General features: G+C 38.1%; 1 protein-coding gene across 2 annotated transcripts in view; it reads right to left on the bottom strand.

Moving 5' to 3' along the window:
* The window catches only part of trip10a (thyroid hormone receptor interactor 10a), a 34,947-nt gene extending 17,101 nt beyond the window's left edge, over positions 1 to 17,846 (bottom strand). Inside the window, exons 1-5 of one of the 2 annotated variants that reach the window (XM_067382575.1) lie at positions 17,550 to 17,846; positions 9,440 to 9,555; positions 5,906 to 5,962; positions 3,890 to 4,037; positions 568 to 630 (exon numbers count right to left, since the gene is read on the bottom strand). In XM_067382575.1, coding sequence (XP_067238676.1) covers positions 568 to 630; positions 3,890 to 4,037; positions 5,906 to 5,962; positions 9,440 to 9,555; positions 17,550 to 17,573 — 408 coding nt within the window. In that variant the 5' untranslated portion in view covers positions 17,574 to 17,846. The remainder of the gene's footprint in view (positions 1 to 567; positions 631 to 3,889; positions 4,038 to 5,905; positions 5,963 to 9,439; positions 9,556 to 17,549) is intronic. The other variant, XM_067382576.1, reaches the window with a different exon arrangement.
* Between the last annotated feature and the right edge of the window lie 115 nt (positions 17,847 to 17,961).

The raw sequence follows: 17,961 nt of genomic DNA, 5'->3' as shown, positions 1-17,961 counted from the left end.
TCTGACATATTACTACCGGCTATTACACACAAACAAAACAAGGCATTTCACATGACTGAATTCTAACCTTTTATGCGTATTCATGCGGCATATATTTAAAAGTCCCTGTGAAGGGGCTTGAGTGCACTTTTAATTGAAGCACATGTTTACAAACAAGACTTAATTCAGACAAAATCACTTTTAAATCACAAACCACTCACTTTTATTTCATGGAAAATATATGGTCTAACATCTTTTATTTTCCAATGAATAAAGAAAGTCTTACGGGTTTGGAACAACATGATGTTGACAACAAAAATATACAGTTTTTCGGGTGTAATAAGTCTCTGTTTACACTCCCGACCCTCACCTGACCAAACACAATGGCCACAGAAACAATCAGTAAACAATCACTTTTAGTCCCCCTACAAAAGAGCAGCTGATGCCACAAAGAGACATTACACAAGCCTCTGACGGGGTGTAAGAGCAGTCTGATCTGGCTCTTCAGTGATACGCTCAAAGTCACAATGAATGACACACCACCCACAACAGGGTCTCCATCACAACCTGTCACAGAGAGAAACTTACATTGTCGAGCTGCTTGTAGGTTCCCTCCAGAGACTGTTGTGCTTTCTTGGCATCTGACAGATGCTGTACATTAGAAAGAGAAAGAGAAAGAGAAAGAGAAAGAGAAAGAGAAAGAGAAAGAGAAAGAGAAAGAGAGAGAAAGAGAGAGAAAGAGAGAGAGAGAGAGAGAGAGAGAGAGAGAGAGAGAGAGAGAGAGAGAGAGAGAGAGAGAGAGAGAGAGAGAGAGAGAGAGAGAGAGAGAGAGAGAGAGAGAGAGAGAGAATGAAAAAATGGTCATTGTGCTTTGGGCTTTCTGACATAACATCAAAATAAGAAAAAAAAAAAAAAAGACAACCCATTTAGATTTGTATATTTTCTGAGGAAAAATATGAGTGCTTGCTTGTTCAAAACTGAAAACCATGATTCATAAGTTTAAAGTTTGCATGAAATCAATGAATTCTCTAAATGATTCATTCACAATTAAGTCTATAACATGCATTCATTTAAATAATTTAATCTGCTTAAACCCCACCCCTTTATTAGTATCGATTCAAATCTGCCTCCATCCAATCAAGAGCCAATGGACAGAACACTATTTTATTTTTGATAATCCTTTTCACATTGAGGTACACCCAAGCGATCTTTTTCCTAATGACTACGATTCACCTGTGTCTATTAAAACAAAATCACACCGGAACATTCAGATCTGCGTTGACGCAGCGGATGGCCCAGAGAGAGCTGCTGTCATGTATAGGTATGAAACAGCTTCACAGACAATCTTTTTAACAACACAGTATCATTATTTCTGTGTTACAAATATTCTTATTATCACAGAAGTACTGGGATAAAAGTTTATAGTTCGGATATAAACACTGATGTCTACGGTAGCGAACAAAATAGAGCAAACCACCTTTTAAAAAAGTAACTTAGCTCTTCAACGGTTACATCAATTACATCGTTACACCACTAGGTGGCAAAAAGTAACTGCTCAAACCCCACCCCTTTATTACTATTGACTTTATACAAATCTGTCTCCATCCAATCAAGAGCCGATAGATAGAGCCAAAGTTCCCACCCTAAATATCCTTTACAATGTGAGGTACATCACAATCCAGAAGAAAAGATCTGTCGCTACTTCCGTTACATTGCTTTAAAAAACCTTTGAAAACTTTACAGAGTGTTTGCCAATGTGTTGCTTATGGGTAGCTAAGGTTTTTTTAGTGATTTTGGGTTATTGTCCTGAAGTTGAGAAGGTGTTGTGAATAGTTGCCAGGGAACTACTATGCGGTTGGCACTAAAGTGCTTCTTAGTGTTTTAGTGTAATTCAATTTTCTTGATTCTTTTGATCCAGACCAAAAAAAATACATTACATTTAGTGCTGGTTCGCTTAGAAATTGAATTTTTAAGACTGAACCTAAAGATACAAAAAAGAAAAGAAAAAATAAGATATTTTACAACAGAACTAAACCAACATTCAAAACAATGCTGTGTGCTGAATGCACTTGTTGTATGTGCGAACATATGATGGCATTTTGACCAGCTGAGAACTTGTGAAGAGCTCATCACATCATGCACACAAATGAAGATCTGCTGCGAGGAGGAGGCATTTCTGACGCCTGTACCGAACTGTAATGGGCAACGTAGCTCCTGTGACATAGCTCCTATTCTGTCCTTTCTAGGGGTCGCATCTGGTGACTTCACATTTCTTTTAGATGTCTATGGTCCGTGTTTCGTTCATATTTCAGTCAAACCGCAACAGAATTTGTTTGGAAGTGGACCCAGATCCATCTTTTCGGGGGTCTCAGGTTACGTTCACACTTGTAGTTCGGTTTGTTTGGTTCATTTGGTCCGGACCAAAGAAGAAAAACAAACATTTAGTCCTGGTGCGGTTAGCGTTCAGATTGGCAATTTTATCACCGAACCTAAAGGCATAGGGACAACCATCACAACCTGATTGGTCGGATTTTATGACGTATTGCCTATTTTGAGACGGAACTTACCGAACATCCAAAACAATGCTGTGTGCTGAGGTAAATGCACTCGTTGTGTGTGTGTGTAGCGGTGCGTAGCCTACATGTGATGGTATTTTGGCCAGCTGGGAACTCGTGAAGAGCTTATAAAATGTGTAAAGTAGTCAAAACAGCGGCGGGAATCCCTCCATCACACACACAAACAATCTGCTGCATGGAGATGCCTGGTATGATGCCTGTGATGGGCAAACTCACGACTATGACAAGAAAAACCGACACGCGTGAGGATTATGTCCTTTTTAGGGTCTTGTCTTCCCGTTTTTGGTTCATTTACATGTCTTTGGTCCGTGTTGCGTTCATATATCATTCGAACCGCACCAGAGTACATTTGGAAGTGGACGGAGACCCATCATCTCAGCTGTCTCGGTCCGCTTGTTTGGTGCGCACCAGGGTTCGGGTGGCAGCGTTCACACATGTTCAAATGCACTAACAGAGCAATCGCACCAGAGTTAGTTTTAATCGAACCAAACATGACAAGTGTGAACGCACCCTCAGTCTGCTTGTTTGGTGTGTACCAGGGTTCAGATGGCAGCATTCACACTTAATCAAATGAACCGCACTAACAGAGCAATCGCAACAGAATTCCTTTTAATCTAACCCTACCTGCCAATTGTGAACACACCCTTGTTATGCGGTTGCTAGGTTGTTTTGGGAGGTTGCTATCACATACAGTTGATTGCTTACTGGTCCATGTCAAAAGAACCCACCCAAAAGCTTCTGATATCCTGATCCTGGATAGAATCCTCCTTCTACACGTCTATGTGACTTTTTTCGCCCGTTATATCATCTACCAAGCAAAATTATGATCGCTTAGAAAGGAAATAAGCACACCTCCCTCAAGCAAAGCATATTTTCCTCATAAGTCAGAGGTCTTGTCATTCTTGCCTATATCAGAAACATGTTGGGTTGAGTTAAATACTTATGGTTAGTCATTTGTTCAAATCCCTAACTCCAAGTATGAGCAATGTTGATTATGAACTTTGCCTTAGGAACCACAAACAATAAAACAGTGTCCCATAAATTCCAAGTAACAAACAAGAGGAGACAGCTGAGGTTATATGGCAAGCATCAACGTTTCTTTATGAAGATCACCAAAGCATTCCTCTAACAGTGTGGCACAAATCAAAAAGAGACTTCCTCCCCAACAGACTATAATGTTTCTTCCCAGACAAGCACAGTGTGACAAGTTCTCCACTGCCTCTCCTGCATACCCACAATCCCCTTCTATGTGTCCTTCCCAGCCCTCTGTCCCACAGCATGCTTTATTTTAAGCATGATGGCCCAGTTTCTCCGTCTGCCGCTCGTTCTCTCACCATCTTGCGCTCCTGTTTGAGCTCCTGCAGGTACTTCGTGAGCTCGATGCAGATATTGATCATCATGTTCTCAGCAATCAGCTCCCTCTGGCCTGCATAGTCGTTCATCTCATTCAGGATGTCCAGAAAGGCCTGGTGATTGGAGAACCTAAAGAAAAGTGATGCAAATTATATATAATGCAAGAGATCTGCGTGACCTTTTTTAGTAATTTGTTCAGCTGCACGATTAATCATTAAAAGATCTCGATTCAAACACCCAAGCGATCTTATTCCTAAATGACAATGGTTTGCCTTAAATAAAATCACACCGGAACATTCAAATCTGCGTTGGTGCTGCTGCTGACCCAGAGATAAAAGTTATCGTGTAGGTATGAAACAGCTTCACAAACAGTATTTTCAACCACACGGTAACGTTATTTCTTTGTTATTACAAATATTTATATCATCACAGAAAAACTGGGATAAAGGTTTATAGTTCAGATAAAGTAAATGGCACTTCAACGGTTATATAATTACATATTTAGGCCACTAGGTTTAAAAACGTGCTGTTCGAAATCGCCCCCTATACCAGAGTTGTCAGGTTTTCACAACAAAACCCACCCAATTGCTACTCAAAACTAGCCCAATCGCGTTTCAGCTGAGGGCCCCCGGTAAAAATCGTGTTCCTGTGGTAAAATCCGCATTTTTGCACTAGAGAGGCTAAATATAATGTTATTTGGGGTTGCAACTCGCGGACATTAAAAACAACAGTGTTACAGTAGCCCAAATCCGCGGGAAAACCGTGGACTTGGCAACACTGGAACTCCATGGAAACTAGCATGTATGAACCATAATTAAAAAAATGTAATAATCAATTAAACAGGAATTTACAGTATACCTGTATGATATTATGCTGTAGCCGCATTGGATCAGTTTGCGCCATCTTCAGGTCAGACGCGGGAATTCAACACGACTCTCACAGTGCATTATGGGTTTTCTCTAGCTGCTGAGTGTTATTAGTTGTACACTCATTATTGCGGTGCATTGTGGGATTTGTAGTGGTGTCCGAAATCATAGTGGATGTTATTGAGTGCACTCAATAACATCCACTATGATTTCGGACACCACTACAAATGGCTGTCCCTCAAATAGTGTCCTGTTTAAGGGTATAGGGGGCGATTTCAGACACAGTCATGGATTTGTCATTGAATCATTCATTCAAGAGATTTGTTCAAAAAAGCAGATTCATCCAGTAATGAAAATAGTGAAGTATTTATAAGCGAGTCATTGAATCAATGTGAATCAAATGGGATTCTCAGTTTATCCAGAATCATGCAGCTCTTGTTATTTGTGATAACTGCAATTTTAAATCTCATGTTCATTCATTCGGCAATTAAGTCTTTCATTTCATATTTGGGGGGAGATTCAAAAATCAAACTTCATTAAGGGTTGCAAGCAAATTTTACTCTATGCCTAAAAAGTCAAAATGTCGTAGAGTAAGAGAACTACAAAAATGTATATTAAAGACATTTCAATGATTTTAAGATTTTACACACTTTTATAGGCCTAAAACTATTTTTCTTCTCGTAAAAAAAAAGAAAACTTTTCACTTTTCACAATCCAATCAAGCCCTGATGTTTGACTTGTAAATACACCACATTACAGAGGTTCGATGTGTTGTGAGTGTTGTTTCATTATCTGTGGCTGATTTAAATGGTGCCTGATTTCCATGAGTGACTTCATTAGTTTTGCTTTCCGGAGGGAGCATACGTAAAGTCATTTACAGGTGTATGCGCTTGTTTGTTGAGCTCATGTGCTTTTGTTTTGAGTCGGCAACGGCCCCACAGGGTCCTGCTGCTCAGTCACCGTAGCAACATCAGACATAGCTCAGCGTACCATAATGAACTGATTATAGTGACAGGGGATTTGTCAGCTTTATTCTCTGATAGCACATTGTTCGGGATGGATAGCTCACTTGTCATCACAATTGTGAGAAAAATAAGTCAATCATACAGCTTTTGAAATCTTCAAAATTACCTGCATTCCTGCTCTTCTTTGCTGCCTCGCTTAGGGCTGTATTTCTTGGTTAAATTCCTAGCAACCAGGGAAAAAAAGGAACCAGATCAACAACATCATAATAATGTCATTTGCAAGTGCTCAAGTTTCAAATAGCAAAAGGTTGCATAACGTGCCAAGCTGGAGATCGAAAATTGCAGAGTTCCTGCTGGAGCAAGTGGCCGTGAAGCATTTGCATAGGACATTGTGTCAGAGTATTCTTCAGAGTATTTGGGGTACGTCATAGGGAAATGTTCTAAATCTTCTCTCATTTTTCTTACCACAACACTTATCAAGCAGAAAGGGAGTTTCCATATCTACTGTATAGCCTATATCAGGGATTTTCAAACTTTTTAATAACATTGAGCCCTAAATATAAGATAATATATAAGGGCTGTCCAGCAATTAATTTGTTTTATCTAATTAATTACATAATGTGGCAATTAATTGATCTAATAACATTGCGAATTAATCGCACAACAAATTTGGCTGAGAAATTACCACTGAAAGATAATTTAAAGTCATTATTGTGTAAAGCATCAAATAGCTTCAGAAAGAAATATTTTATTTGATTTCACATAGAATTGCATAGAATATTACACAAACCTTTGGAGCATGATGTTGAGTAAATGACTGAATTTTCATACTATAGGCCTCTAATGTTTTTTTTTACTAACATGGAAATATGAATTTATTTATTATTATTACTTTTAATGAAATTAGACTCGAAATGAGAAACTAAAACTGGCAGCAGGTGGCAGTAAATGTCGAACAAGCCTTTTATGAAGAGTCAATTGAATCATTGATTCCGTTCAACCGATTCGTTCAAAATGCGGATTCAGAAATGAAATGTTCAGAGATGAACAGTTCTGCTTTGCCTTTACTTTTTTTGTTGGCAAAATTTAGCAAATCAGCCAATATTGTGTCTAAAATAACACAATATTGACTTTATTTATTGAACTGTTGTATAAAATCAGTGTCACATTTGCACTCGTGTGATATTGCACTCGTTACCCGTGTTATATATCTTAACTATATCATATGATGCAAATATGAGACAAAAACTCAGACAGAGGCGTTTTTCCCCCCATGTCATGAATTTTTGGGACAATTTAACTGCATTAATGGCAAATTCATTGATCTATATAAATATGAATACAAATCAGAATCTAGATAAGGTTTGTCCAAGTAGTTGCTAGATTTGTCCCTAAACTTTTGAAAAAAAAAGTCTCAAAAGGGGCAGGGAAGTCACTAAATCTAGTGACAAAATCCCTAAATTGGCAACACCGCATCAAATTTGTCATCAATCAACTGTATGAAAAGTCAGATGACCTATGTAGGTCTGGGACAGGGCAAGTGCATTAAATGCATTAATCATTATAACGCATTATTTTTTAAATTAATTAATCTAATTAACATGTTAAATCAACAGCCCTTAATATAATAAAAACAAATTATAATATATTAAAAAGAATGGAAGTCACCAATTCAATTAAAAAAAAAACATATACAGGCAAAACAAAATTAAAACCTGTGGCTCCTAGGATACATTGAGGTCTTAAGAAGCAAAACGATTGGTCTGTGCAAGAAACTGAACATTATTTACAGCATTATTACCTGTAAAGCACAGCCTCGGCAAACGGTCCCAAGCGAATTCACAACAATCTTGAGCGTGAGCTTCCTGTCGCATTATGACATTGAGAATCTTTGAAAAGTCAATCTTCCTGATTGAGATCACCCACGATCTTAACGATACAATACAACACGCATGTCTTCTCTCTCTGTTGTAAACAAACACAGCATCAGCTCACGTGTGAGGTTGCTCCCTTGTATAAGTCATTATGCGACAGGAAGCTCGTGATCCAGACTGTCGTGAATTCACTCAGGACCATTTGCCATGTCTGTGGATTTCACTTAAAAAGTGTTTTAAATAAATGTTCAGGTTCTTGCACGGACTGAACATTTTGCTTAAGACTTTAATGTAAGGTCAGGAGCCATGGGTATTAATTTTGTTCAGTCTGCATATGGGTGTTGTTGTTTTGTTTTGTTTTTATCTCAAAGTGGTGGCACCAATTGACTTCCATTAAATAAATCACCAAGGACCACAGTTTCAGCTAAAAATCTTTACTGGTCTACTGAAGAAAAAGAGTCACATACATCTTGGATGGCCCTTGAGTAAATCAACAGCAAATTTTCATTTTTGGGTGAACTACTCCTTTAATATCACTAAGTTACACCAAGGGTCAAATCAAATAGAAATAGCATATTATAAGTTAAAAGTTACAACTGCATAATGTAACCACTTTTTGTGCATACATACACTGTACAGGTCTGGTATAAATAATGTTTTTGCTCAGGTGGCCAAAGATTTTTGAACATTGAAGACTATTAGCATCCACACCAACGGAAAATAATGTCATGATGGTACAACTGTTTTGATATCATAATGAAGAAAAAAGTCTCAAAGAGAAAAGCTTATCAAGTAATTTGGCATAATCTTTTGATTATGATTTCTAAGAGAAAAAGACATCAAAACTGCTTATTAATATTTAGAAAAAAAACTCAGATGGTTCGATCAACAAAGTCAAGTGATGCAACTAACATGGAAAAAAAAGAAAGAAATTTATATCATAGAGAGGAGGACCCCGTACAGACCCACATGATCATGTGTCAAAGTCAATAAAATATGCAAAGTTATTTCAGGTTGTAAAATGTCATGTGGTGCGACTGGCCAAAAACAATGATTTTTATGAATTAATGTTGTTACTTGGTTGTTTACTTCAATTTTGACTACTGAAAATGGTATAAATGTTTTTCAAAATCATGTGAAGCCAACATGAATACAAATTGTACATCTTTAAAGGATTTTTCATTTTCTTTATAGTCATTGGCCCATAAACCATGTCATCCTTGGTCTTGCCATCTGTCACGGTTAGTAAGGACAGAAGCTCAGACATCGAACACTGCAGAATGTTTCAGTTTCAACTGACCAAGCACAGTTTTGTAATCCACAGAGCTGGACTTCAAAATGAAAATAATGAAATGCGTCAAATAAGGAAGGCCATCGTAACCAAAACCAGGGTGGATTTCTTTCCTTCCTTTGGAAATGAGAAGCCGAGGCAGAAGCCAATGCTAAGCTGCTTTCCATACTTTCACTCTATCCATCCACATCCCCTCAGTCATATGCTCGTCTGCTTCCACTTCCTCTCTTCTCTCAGAGCGGGAGGGAGGGGAAAAAAAGAGGTAGTGGTTTGAACAGTCTGGCAGAGATCAAGCGAGTGTCAAGGCCTAGTCATGAATGAGAAGGGGAGCAGGCGCGGATACGCTTATCCTCTGGGCCGAGGCCAACTCTACAGCTCAGAGGTGCCAACAAGTTCAGTTCTGCCCCAAACAAGTCATGGGACCCGAATATATTTCACAATCAGCCCCAGCTCTGGATAAACATTCACAAGCATGCATACACATGCACACGCTAAAACAAGCTAACTGGATAGCCTAGATATTAGGATCTCTTACCTTAGCTGCTTGGCATAAGTCTGTTCGATCTCTGTTCGCTCCTTTACAAACTTCACGTATTTGTCCACCAAGTCCAAGCCAGATTGTGTGTGTTTATCGAGGATGTCATATTGGTCCTGTAATACAAAAATCAAGACCAAGCTCTTAAATAATGTAAAAGTTACTTATTTGATTTGTCAGACAATGATACAGATCCATTTGATTGTGGTGGTCTGATGTCATTCCTTATTCTTATACAGCTATTGCATCTCCCACAATGGATACAATTTATGTTATTATAGGGAAGCATAACATGAACTGAAAATATATAAGCGTCACTCACTATACTTGTTCGGAACATGCATTAGAGGAACCCTCGTCAATAGGATCGCTTGCAAACATAAGAAATGTACCACTAAGCAATAAAACAAGAATCTGTGGATAATGAGCCTCTGAGTTCATAATCAGTTAACTCGTCAATCAGGTAAGTATAACAGTCACAAGACACATAGTCTTATGAATAATTATGAGGCACAATGTGTCATTGATGACCTGCACTCTTCAGTAGATTTCTATATAGAACCCTAGGGCTCTTGACTCAATTTTGAGCCAAAGAGGTTCTATAAGGAAAAATGTCTTCTATGATTGCATAATACTTTAATGTTTAAAAGGTTATTTACATTTTATCTAGTGATAAAGTATGTTTACGAGCTGTTTAATTCATAAAAGTAAATAAAACTAAATAAATCAAAACTAAATTCCATGATGGGATCCCATAAAAAGGTTCTAGCCTATATACACTGAAAAAGTTTGGGTTCATTTTAAAGGGTTAGTTCACCCAAAAATGAAAATAATTTTATTTATTACTCACCCTCATGCCGTTCCACAGCCATAAGACCTTTGTTAATCTTCGGAACGAAAGATAAGAAGATATTTTTGATGAAATCCGATGGCTCCGTGAGGCCTGCATAGGCATCCTCTCTCAAGATCCATAAAAGGTACTAAACACATATTTAAATCAGTTCATGTGAGTACAGTGGTTCAATAATAATATTATAAAGCGATAAGAATATTTTTGGTGCAACAAAAAATAAAAAATAAAATAACTTATATAGTGATGGCCGATTTCAAAACACTGCTTCAGGAAGCTTCGGAGCATAATGAATCAGCGTGTCGAATCAGCGGTTCGGAGCGCCAAAGTCACATGATTTCAGCAGTTTGGCGGTTTGACACGTGATCCGAATCATGATTCGACACACTGATTCATTTGTGCTCCGATGCTTCCTGAAGCAGTGTTTTGAAATCGGCCATCACTAAATAAGTCGTTATTTTGTTTTTTTGGCACACCAAAAATATTCTCGTCACTTTATAATATTAATATTGAACCACTGTACTCACATGAACTAATTTAAATATGTTTTTAGTACATTAATGGATCTTGAGAGAGGAAATGTCATTTCTGGCTATGGAGGCCTCATCGGATTTCAACAAAAATATCTTAATTTGTGTTCAGAAGATTAATGAAGGTCTTACGGGTGTGGAACAGCATGAGGTTGAGTAATAAATAACATTATTTTCATTTTTGGGTGAACTAACCCTTTAAGCAAGCAATACAGTCATTTTTAAACAATAGTTGAGTTAAATAAAGCTACCCAGCAGGTTGGGCAAACATTAAAAACAACCCAAAATCACTGGGTTTGTCCGTTTTTAACCCAGCATCTGACAGAACCATTTAAGGTTCTATATAGTGTGTTCCATAAGAGTGTGAAAGAAAAATTGTGTAACAAATCCAATTAACCTTTTTTCCCTAAAATTAAAATTAGCTGATGCTTTCATCATATTCTATGATCAGCAAAGCAAACAACTCTGTTAACATCTTAGAAAATGTAGTTTAGCGTTTCATGGCTCTTTAAACTGTGACTGCCAAAAAACAAAAAAAAACACTCCTGAGATGTTGAAACACTGCAAAACAGCTAACATGGAACAGAAAATGCTAGAATATGGGCCAACAACAGAGATTGGAAGTATTAAGGATGAATCAGACATTTTAGCTTTGTGGTTTATAACGTCTCGCTGAACTTTTTTTAAAGCAACATCAAGACTTCAGCTTTAAATTGAATTTATGAGGGGAAGTTTCTCACCATTTGTAATGTTTTTCTTCCCTAGTTATTATAAATCCTGCAAAAATGAACTTTTAAAAGTACAAATGTATATTTCATGTATAGACTCATCTAATATGAGCCAGTAAAAGCTGCATGCATAATAATTGTAAAATTTTTATTTAAACACTACAGCTTTAGGAGATCTTGTCCAAATGCATGTAGTCATGAAGATGGAAAGGTGCTTATTAAGTTTCATAAGTCCAAACACTGGTCAGAGCTCCATATAACATATTAAGAGCAGAAAGCCTGCATCAGATTGTGTAAAGTCTCCTAACTGGAATCAATCAAACTAAAATGAGAGCAAGTAAAAATGCAAGTGAAAAAGAGGAAGAACGTGAGAGAGTATGCCAGCCTCATTTCTGCAGAAACTTAATGTGCAAAAACTGCATTCACTATAGAAAGCTGTTTTTGTAGGCCAACCCGGAAGTTAGCATCACGCTGGTTCCCTCGACAAAATCCAAAAAGGATTTCTCCATTGGCTTTTGGATTATTACAGAAAATAACAAAAGCTTATTATTCTTACATGTCTTGTTCATCATGATAATCTTCACAAATGAACACAACTTTTTTTTAAATTTTGAAACGAAAATACAATCGGCAGAATTTAGCTAGAGCTAAACGTAGACTATAAATGAACTATAAATGTGTCTGCCCACACAAAGGACATCCCAGAGATTCCCTGCCTGTTCGCAACCCTTGACCCTATAATGTTATCTGTTGGAGGCAGAGGGTGCCTCAGGGCTTTAAGCTCATCCTGCCACAAGTGATTGAGCAGAAAGGACACAGGAAGTGGAAGTCTTCTCCACTTCCTGCTGTATTTCAGCCATGCTCAACAAAAATATGAATATTATGTGCCATTTCCGACAGCAAGCACAAAGCAAAACAAAAACAGACCTAGGGACTAATTTGTCAAACATTTGTCAGCATTTTCCAAAGAAAAAAAAACATTTGAAACTACCTGATTTTGGCTGTATTTTTCCCTTTTCACAGTTCCTTATTTGGTGGGGTGCTCTGTTACATTTCAAGTTCAGGCCTGAACATTTGAGAGTGATGATATCTTGAAACGTCCCCCACCCCCTCAGTGCTACCTCCATCGGGCTGGATGGAGATATGTTTTGAAGTGGGAAGGAGGGAGGTGCCTTTGGATGACATTCCTAACAAGCCAAGCCATGTCCTGACTCCACCTCCTCCTCCTCTCTCCTCAAAATGGAATCCATTAATATAGAACAAGAGAAGAATTCCCTACCCCCTCACAACCCACTCACTCGCAAATATAGAGCGCTTTTCAACTTCATTCAAAACAAAGCCTTGTGAGGCAGTTGTTTGTGTCACAAGCTAAGCTTCTGTTAGTTTGCGTCTTTTTAAGACAACAGCAAATATTATTTCAAATATAAAAAGAAAAAAAAAAAAACTCACAAAAAAAAGTTATTAACCCCAAATCAAAAGAAAAAGCTGATTATTTTAGTACCCATTAGGCCTATGTTTTTTTGTATAGTGATATTATTTTTCTTTACAATTATACTCATCGCTTATCCCATTTTCGCAACGTGAAAAATAATTGCATTGTCATTACTGTAAATAAGGTACTCAAAAGGTTAGTTCACCCAAAAATTAAATTTCTGTCATTAATTACTCACCCTCATGTCGTTCCACACCCTTAAGACAGTTCATCTTCGGAACACAAATTAAGATATTTTTGATGAAATCCGATGATTCAGTGAGGCCTCTATTGACAGCAAGATAATTAACACTTTCAGATGCCCAGAAAGCTACTAAAGGCATATTTTAAACAGTTCATGTGACTACAGTGGTTCAACCTTAATGTTACGAAGCGATAAGAAACTTATAAAAAAAAATAATAATAATGACTTTAGTCAACAATATCTAGTGTTGGGCGATTTCAAAACACTGCTTCATGAAGCTTCGAAGCTTTACGAATCTTTTGTATCAAATCAGTGGTTCGGAGTGTGTATCAAACTGGCAAAGTCACATGATTTCAGTAAATGAGGCATTGTTACGTCATAAGTGTTTCGAAATTTAATGGTTCACGTGACTTTGGCCATTTGATATACGCTCCGAACTCCTGATTTGATACAAAAGATTCGTAAATCTTCGAAGCTTCATGTAGCAGTGTTTTGAAATCGTCCATCACTAGATATTGTTGAATAAAGTCGCTATTTTGTTTTTTTTGGTGCACAAAAAGTATTCTCGTCACTTCATAACATTAAGGTTGAACCACTGTAGTCACATGAACTGTTTTTAGTAGCTTTCTGGGCATCTGAAAGTGTTCTTGTCAATGGAGGCCTCACTGAGCCATCAGATTTTATCAAAAATAGCTTAATTTGTGTTGAAGATGAACAAAGGAATTTTCATTTTTGGGTGAACTATAAGTTCTCTTCTTAATATTGGCATAAATTAAATTCAGTATATCATATACAACTGTGATGCATATTTAAAATGGAATTTGACCTTTTTTTGCATTACTTAGGCTGAATTTGGGGGTTAAATATAATTATAAAGAAGATAATCTTTTAATTTATCTTAATTGTCTTAAATATATTGTCATAACATTTCTTGATAGTTTCAATGAAACAATGATCATAAGCTTTAAAAACATTTAATATATGCAAAGAGTCAGTATTTACATTGTTGACCTTTCTTTATAGCCTGCGATTCGCTCTGGCAATCTGGATATCAGCTTCTGGGCCAAATCCTGACTAAAGGCGATCCATTCTTGTCTTATTAATGCTTAGAGTTGATAAAAATTTGCAGGCTTCTGCTTATCCACTTGCCTTTTGAGGACTGACCACAGGTCAAAATTTCAATGTTATGATCTCCAAGCCACTTAATTATCACACTTGCTTTGTGAAATGGTGCTCCATCATGCAGGAAAATTCCCAGAAAATGCCAAATTTGAAAGAACCCACTCTCTTGGATGAAAAGCAGCCCCATACATGGATGGTCTCAGGATGCTTCACTGTTGGCACGACACAGGACTCATGGTAGAGTTCAACTTCTCCACACAATCAATTTTCAGGTGTCCCAAACACTCTAAAAGAAAGTTAATCAGAGAATATAATTCTGCTGTCCAGTCCTTATACTTCCTGCTGAATTTCAGTCAGTTCTTGCCCCTTTTCTCCAAGAAAAACATCTACCCTTCTTGACACCAGGCAGTTGTCCAAAGTCTTGGCCTCACTTTGCGTACAGATGCATCACACCCACATTCTTCTGATATTTAGTAGATCAGCACTGATGGTGACGTGATTCTCTAGACGACTCCTCAGGAGGAGATGGTCTTGGCACTTACTAGACACTCTGGGACACAAACCGCCCAATTGCTACTCAAAACTTTCAGAGGGATCCAATCCACATTCCAGGGGCAAAATCTGCATTTTAGTGGGATTCCCCTTCACATTCTAGGGGCTAAATATCATGTTATTTGGGGTCGCTTAAACCCACGGACATGAAAAAGTAGCCAATTCCACAGGAAAACCACGGTCTTGGCAACTAAGATGTCCTGAAGCCTTCTTCAGTGCAGCTGAACCTCTCTCAAAGTTCCTCATGATTCAGTTAATAGTTCTTTCAGGTGTGATATTCTTTGCAGCAATTTCTTTGCATGTGAGGCCATTTTAATGCAAAGAGATGATGGTTGCTTGTCTTTCTTTGGAGGTAACCATTGCTAACACAAGAACACTATGATTGGAAGCACTTTTCGCCTTTTATAACAATCAGTCTGCTCTTATAATCCAATCAGAATGATAGTGATTTCATCTGACTAGTGCTCGTTCACACTTTCTGATGATATGATAAGTGAAGTGATGTTAGCTGGTCATTTTGTGCCAGGGCCAAAAAAAACAACAACAAAAAAACAGTGAAGTTTAGTTTTTGTGATAAACTTTTTGTATATTAAGCTTTTTGCAATTATTTAAAGTCACTCTGAACAATAATCTAGAAACAATGTGAGCCAATACCACAACAACTGAAGCAGCAAACTTTGCGAAAGACAAAAATTTCTAATCACTGCCAATGCTTTTGGCTGTAGCTAATGCACTGAAACAACTCCCCTAGATTTGAATCAGCGGTGGCTTCAATCAAACGTCACACCAACTGCTATCATCACAATCTTTAAACCAACAGAGATCCCCTCGGCAAACATCCATTAAATCTATGAAAACAGTCCTGGTCACAATTTACAACAGGGTTCCTCTTATCTGCAGCACTGTATTCCTGACCCCTCCCCTTGTACTTTTCTGCCATCATTAACTCCTCCTCCTCCCCATAGTTCAAAGCCATTCTCCAAGCCTGAGCAAGAGAGTAGCAGTCTACAGCCTCCATGAGACGAGAGCCCACAGCGAAACGACGCTGTCCTTCATCATGCTCGAATGACTTAATAAGGAGCCTGCTGTGTGCAATTTCTCAAGACATGCAGAAAGAATTCAAACGAACACTAAAATCAACAAAAATCAGCCACAACTCCCATCGGTAAACATCTGAAATCTTGAGATACCGAAAATAGCTAGTGGCTTAATAGCAAAGGAGTGTACAGATGCCATCGTGTAGCCATGGGAATGGCACTTAATGACTAACCCGACCAAAACCAATTAGGTTAGACATTGCTAAGAGTGACGGTAAACCAAAGCCAGACTTATGAGAAGCAATGCACGCCCTTCCCACCTGGACCGCCTCGAGCCTCTACACCCGAGAAACAAGTCCACACGAACCCCAACTCTCACTTCTGCCTACTACAAAGCTGAAACTACTGTAATTTCCCTGGTTGCCTGTAGCATTCCCTTAAAAAGAAGAAGACAAAAGGGAAACTTTCTAGTGAAGCAGACCACAAAATAAACAGCAATGTGAAGTGATGTGTTTTTATAAAATTAGGGCAAAACTAATTAGGCTGGTGCAGTAGAAGATGGAAAGGGGACAGCGGACAGAGGCCTAAGGGGAGCAACAACAACGAGGTCAAACTATCTCCACCCACTTCAGCGCAACGCTCCATTTGCACACTGCAGGCAGGTCTGTGTAAAATCTGTCTCCAGTCAAAAGAGGTGGGAACCTCTGTGCAGATGGGACATTATGTGATGGAAGTCCGGGAAATGGGAGATTCTAGAAACAGGCAGGATGCAACACAGCTGATGATGATGCAATCAGACTCTATTTCTCTAACCCAATTCTACCTTTGTGAACTTGCTTTAGGTGACAAGACTGGTGCACAGTTGTGTTTTATAGCCAAAAAGCTTTTGAAGAAAACGCAATTGGTGTCACTAAATAAAGATCACTCTTTGTCAGGTGAAAGATGAGTGCTTATTAAACTCCTCCAAATGATGAAAGGAAAACATTAAAACAACTGGAAATTATGAATGACAAACAAGCAGCTAGCAATTCCCAATAACAACAGACTATTGAGCCTGTTTGGGCAGCTAAACAAAGCCAAAACACCTTTGCAAACAGCCTGAGACTAACATTAGCAAACATAACATAGTGGCATTAATGGTTAAAGTTGTTGATTAGCTATAGTTCACCCATGTCATGTTAAATAAACAACATCTCCCAATAAAAATAATAAAATTAAAAAATAGCTAAAAGACAGACATACATACATACATATAGTCTGATATTAAACAGAGAGTGTAGAGGGTGACTGGGCCGCCTCTGATAATATGAAGGTAACGGCGATACTGTTTGTTGTTGTTGTTGTTGTTGTTATGATTCTGCTCAACTTATGTTAAACCATTAAACATGGCAATTAATCGCTTTAAATGATGACAACTGAGAAGTTCGAAAAAAAAATAGGTCATACATCTGTGTCACAATCTGCCAGATAGTCTTTTCCCGCATTTATTCACTTCCAGTTTGCCATACCAATTGTCATAAATCACGTTTACGCCCTGTTGAGAAGCTCATTGATGCAGTTGAATCTGACTCGGACTTTCCAAAACAGAAAAGTGAAATTTATCCTCCGAACTTACCCAAAGCTCAGTGCCCCAGTCCATGTTCAGCTTCTCCTACCACTTCACTCTATTAGGCTGAAAAGTTATCCCAACTTACAAGAGTAACAGATGTTCAAAATAGGATCAAAAAAAGCGATTCATTTCTTTTCCCACATTCACGCGCAACGCAGATCAAATCGATACGGTTCTCCGGCGCGAGCTACTTTGCGGTGGCACAAATACTTTTCGTTGCAGAGCAAGAGAAGGATCAACTGGATTTCACTGCCGCGTCACTCTCCCAGATCCCTAAGTCTTAAAGGAGCCGCCGGATCCAGTTTCCAGCTTTCAGACTGCATGTCGAAGTGAGAGAACTTCAACAGATGGGAAGGACATGACCTTTATTAAATTATTAACACCACACGTCAATAACCATTAACAATACTCTTGAAAA

This window comes from Chanodichthys erythropterus, chromosome 3, assembly GCF_024489055.1.
Source record: "Chanodichthys erythropterus isolate Z2021 chromosome 3, ASM2448905v1, whole genome shotgun sequence".
Classification (NCBI taxonomy): domain Eukaryota; kingdom Metazoa; phylum Chordata; class Actinopteri; order Cypriniformes; family Xenocyprididae; genus Chanodichthys; species Chanodichthys erythropterus.
Note: the sequence above shows the minus strand (reverse complement) of the source record. Positions and strands in the feature narration are given on the sequence as shown.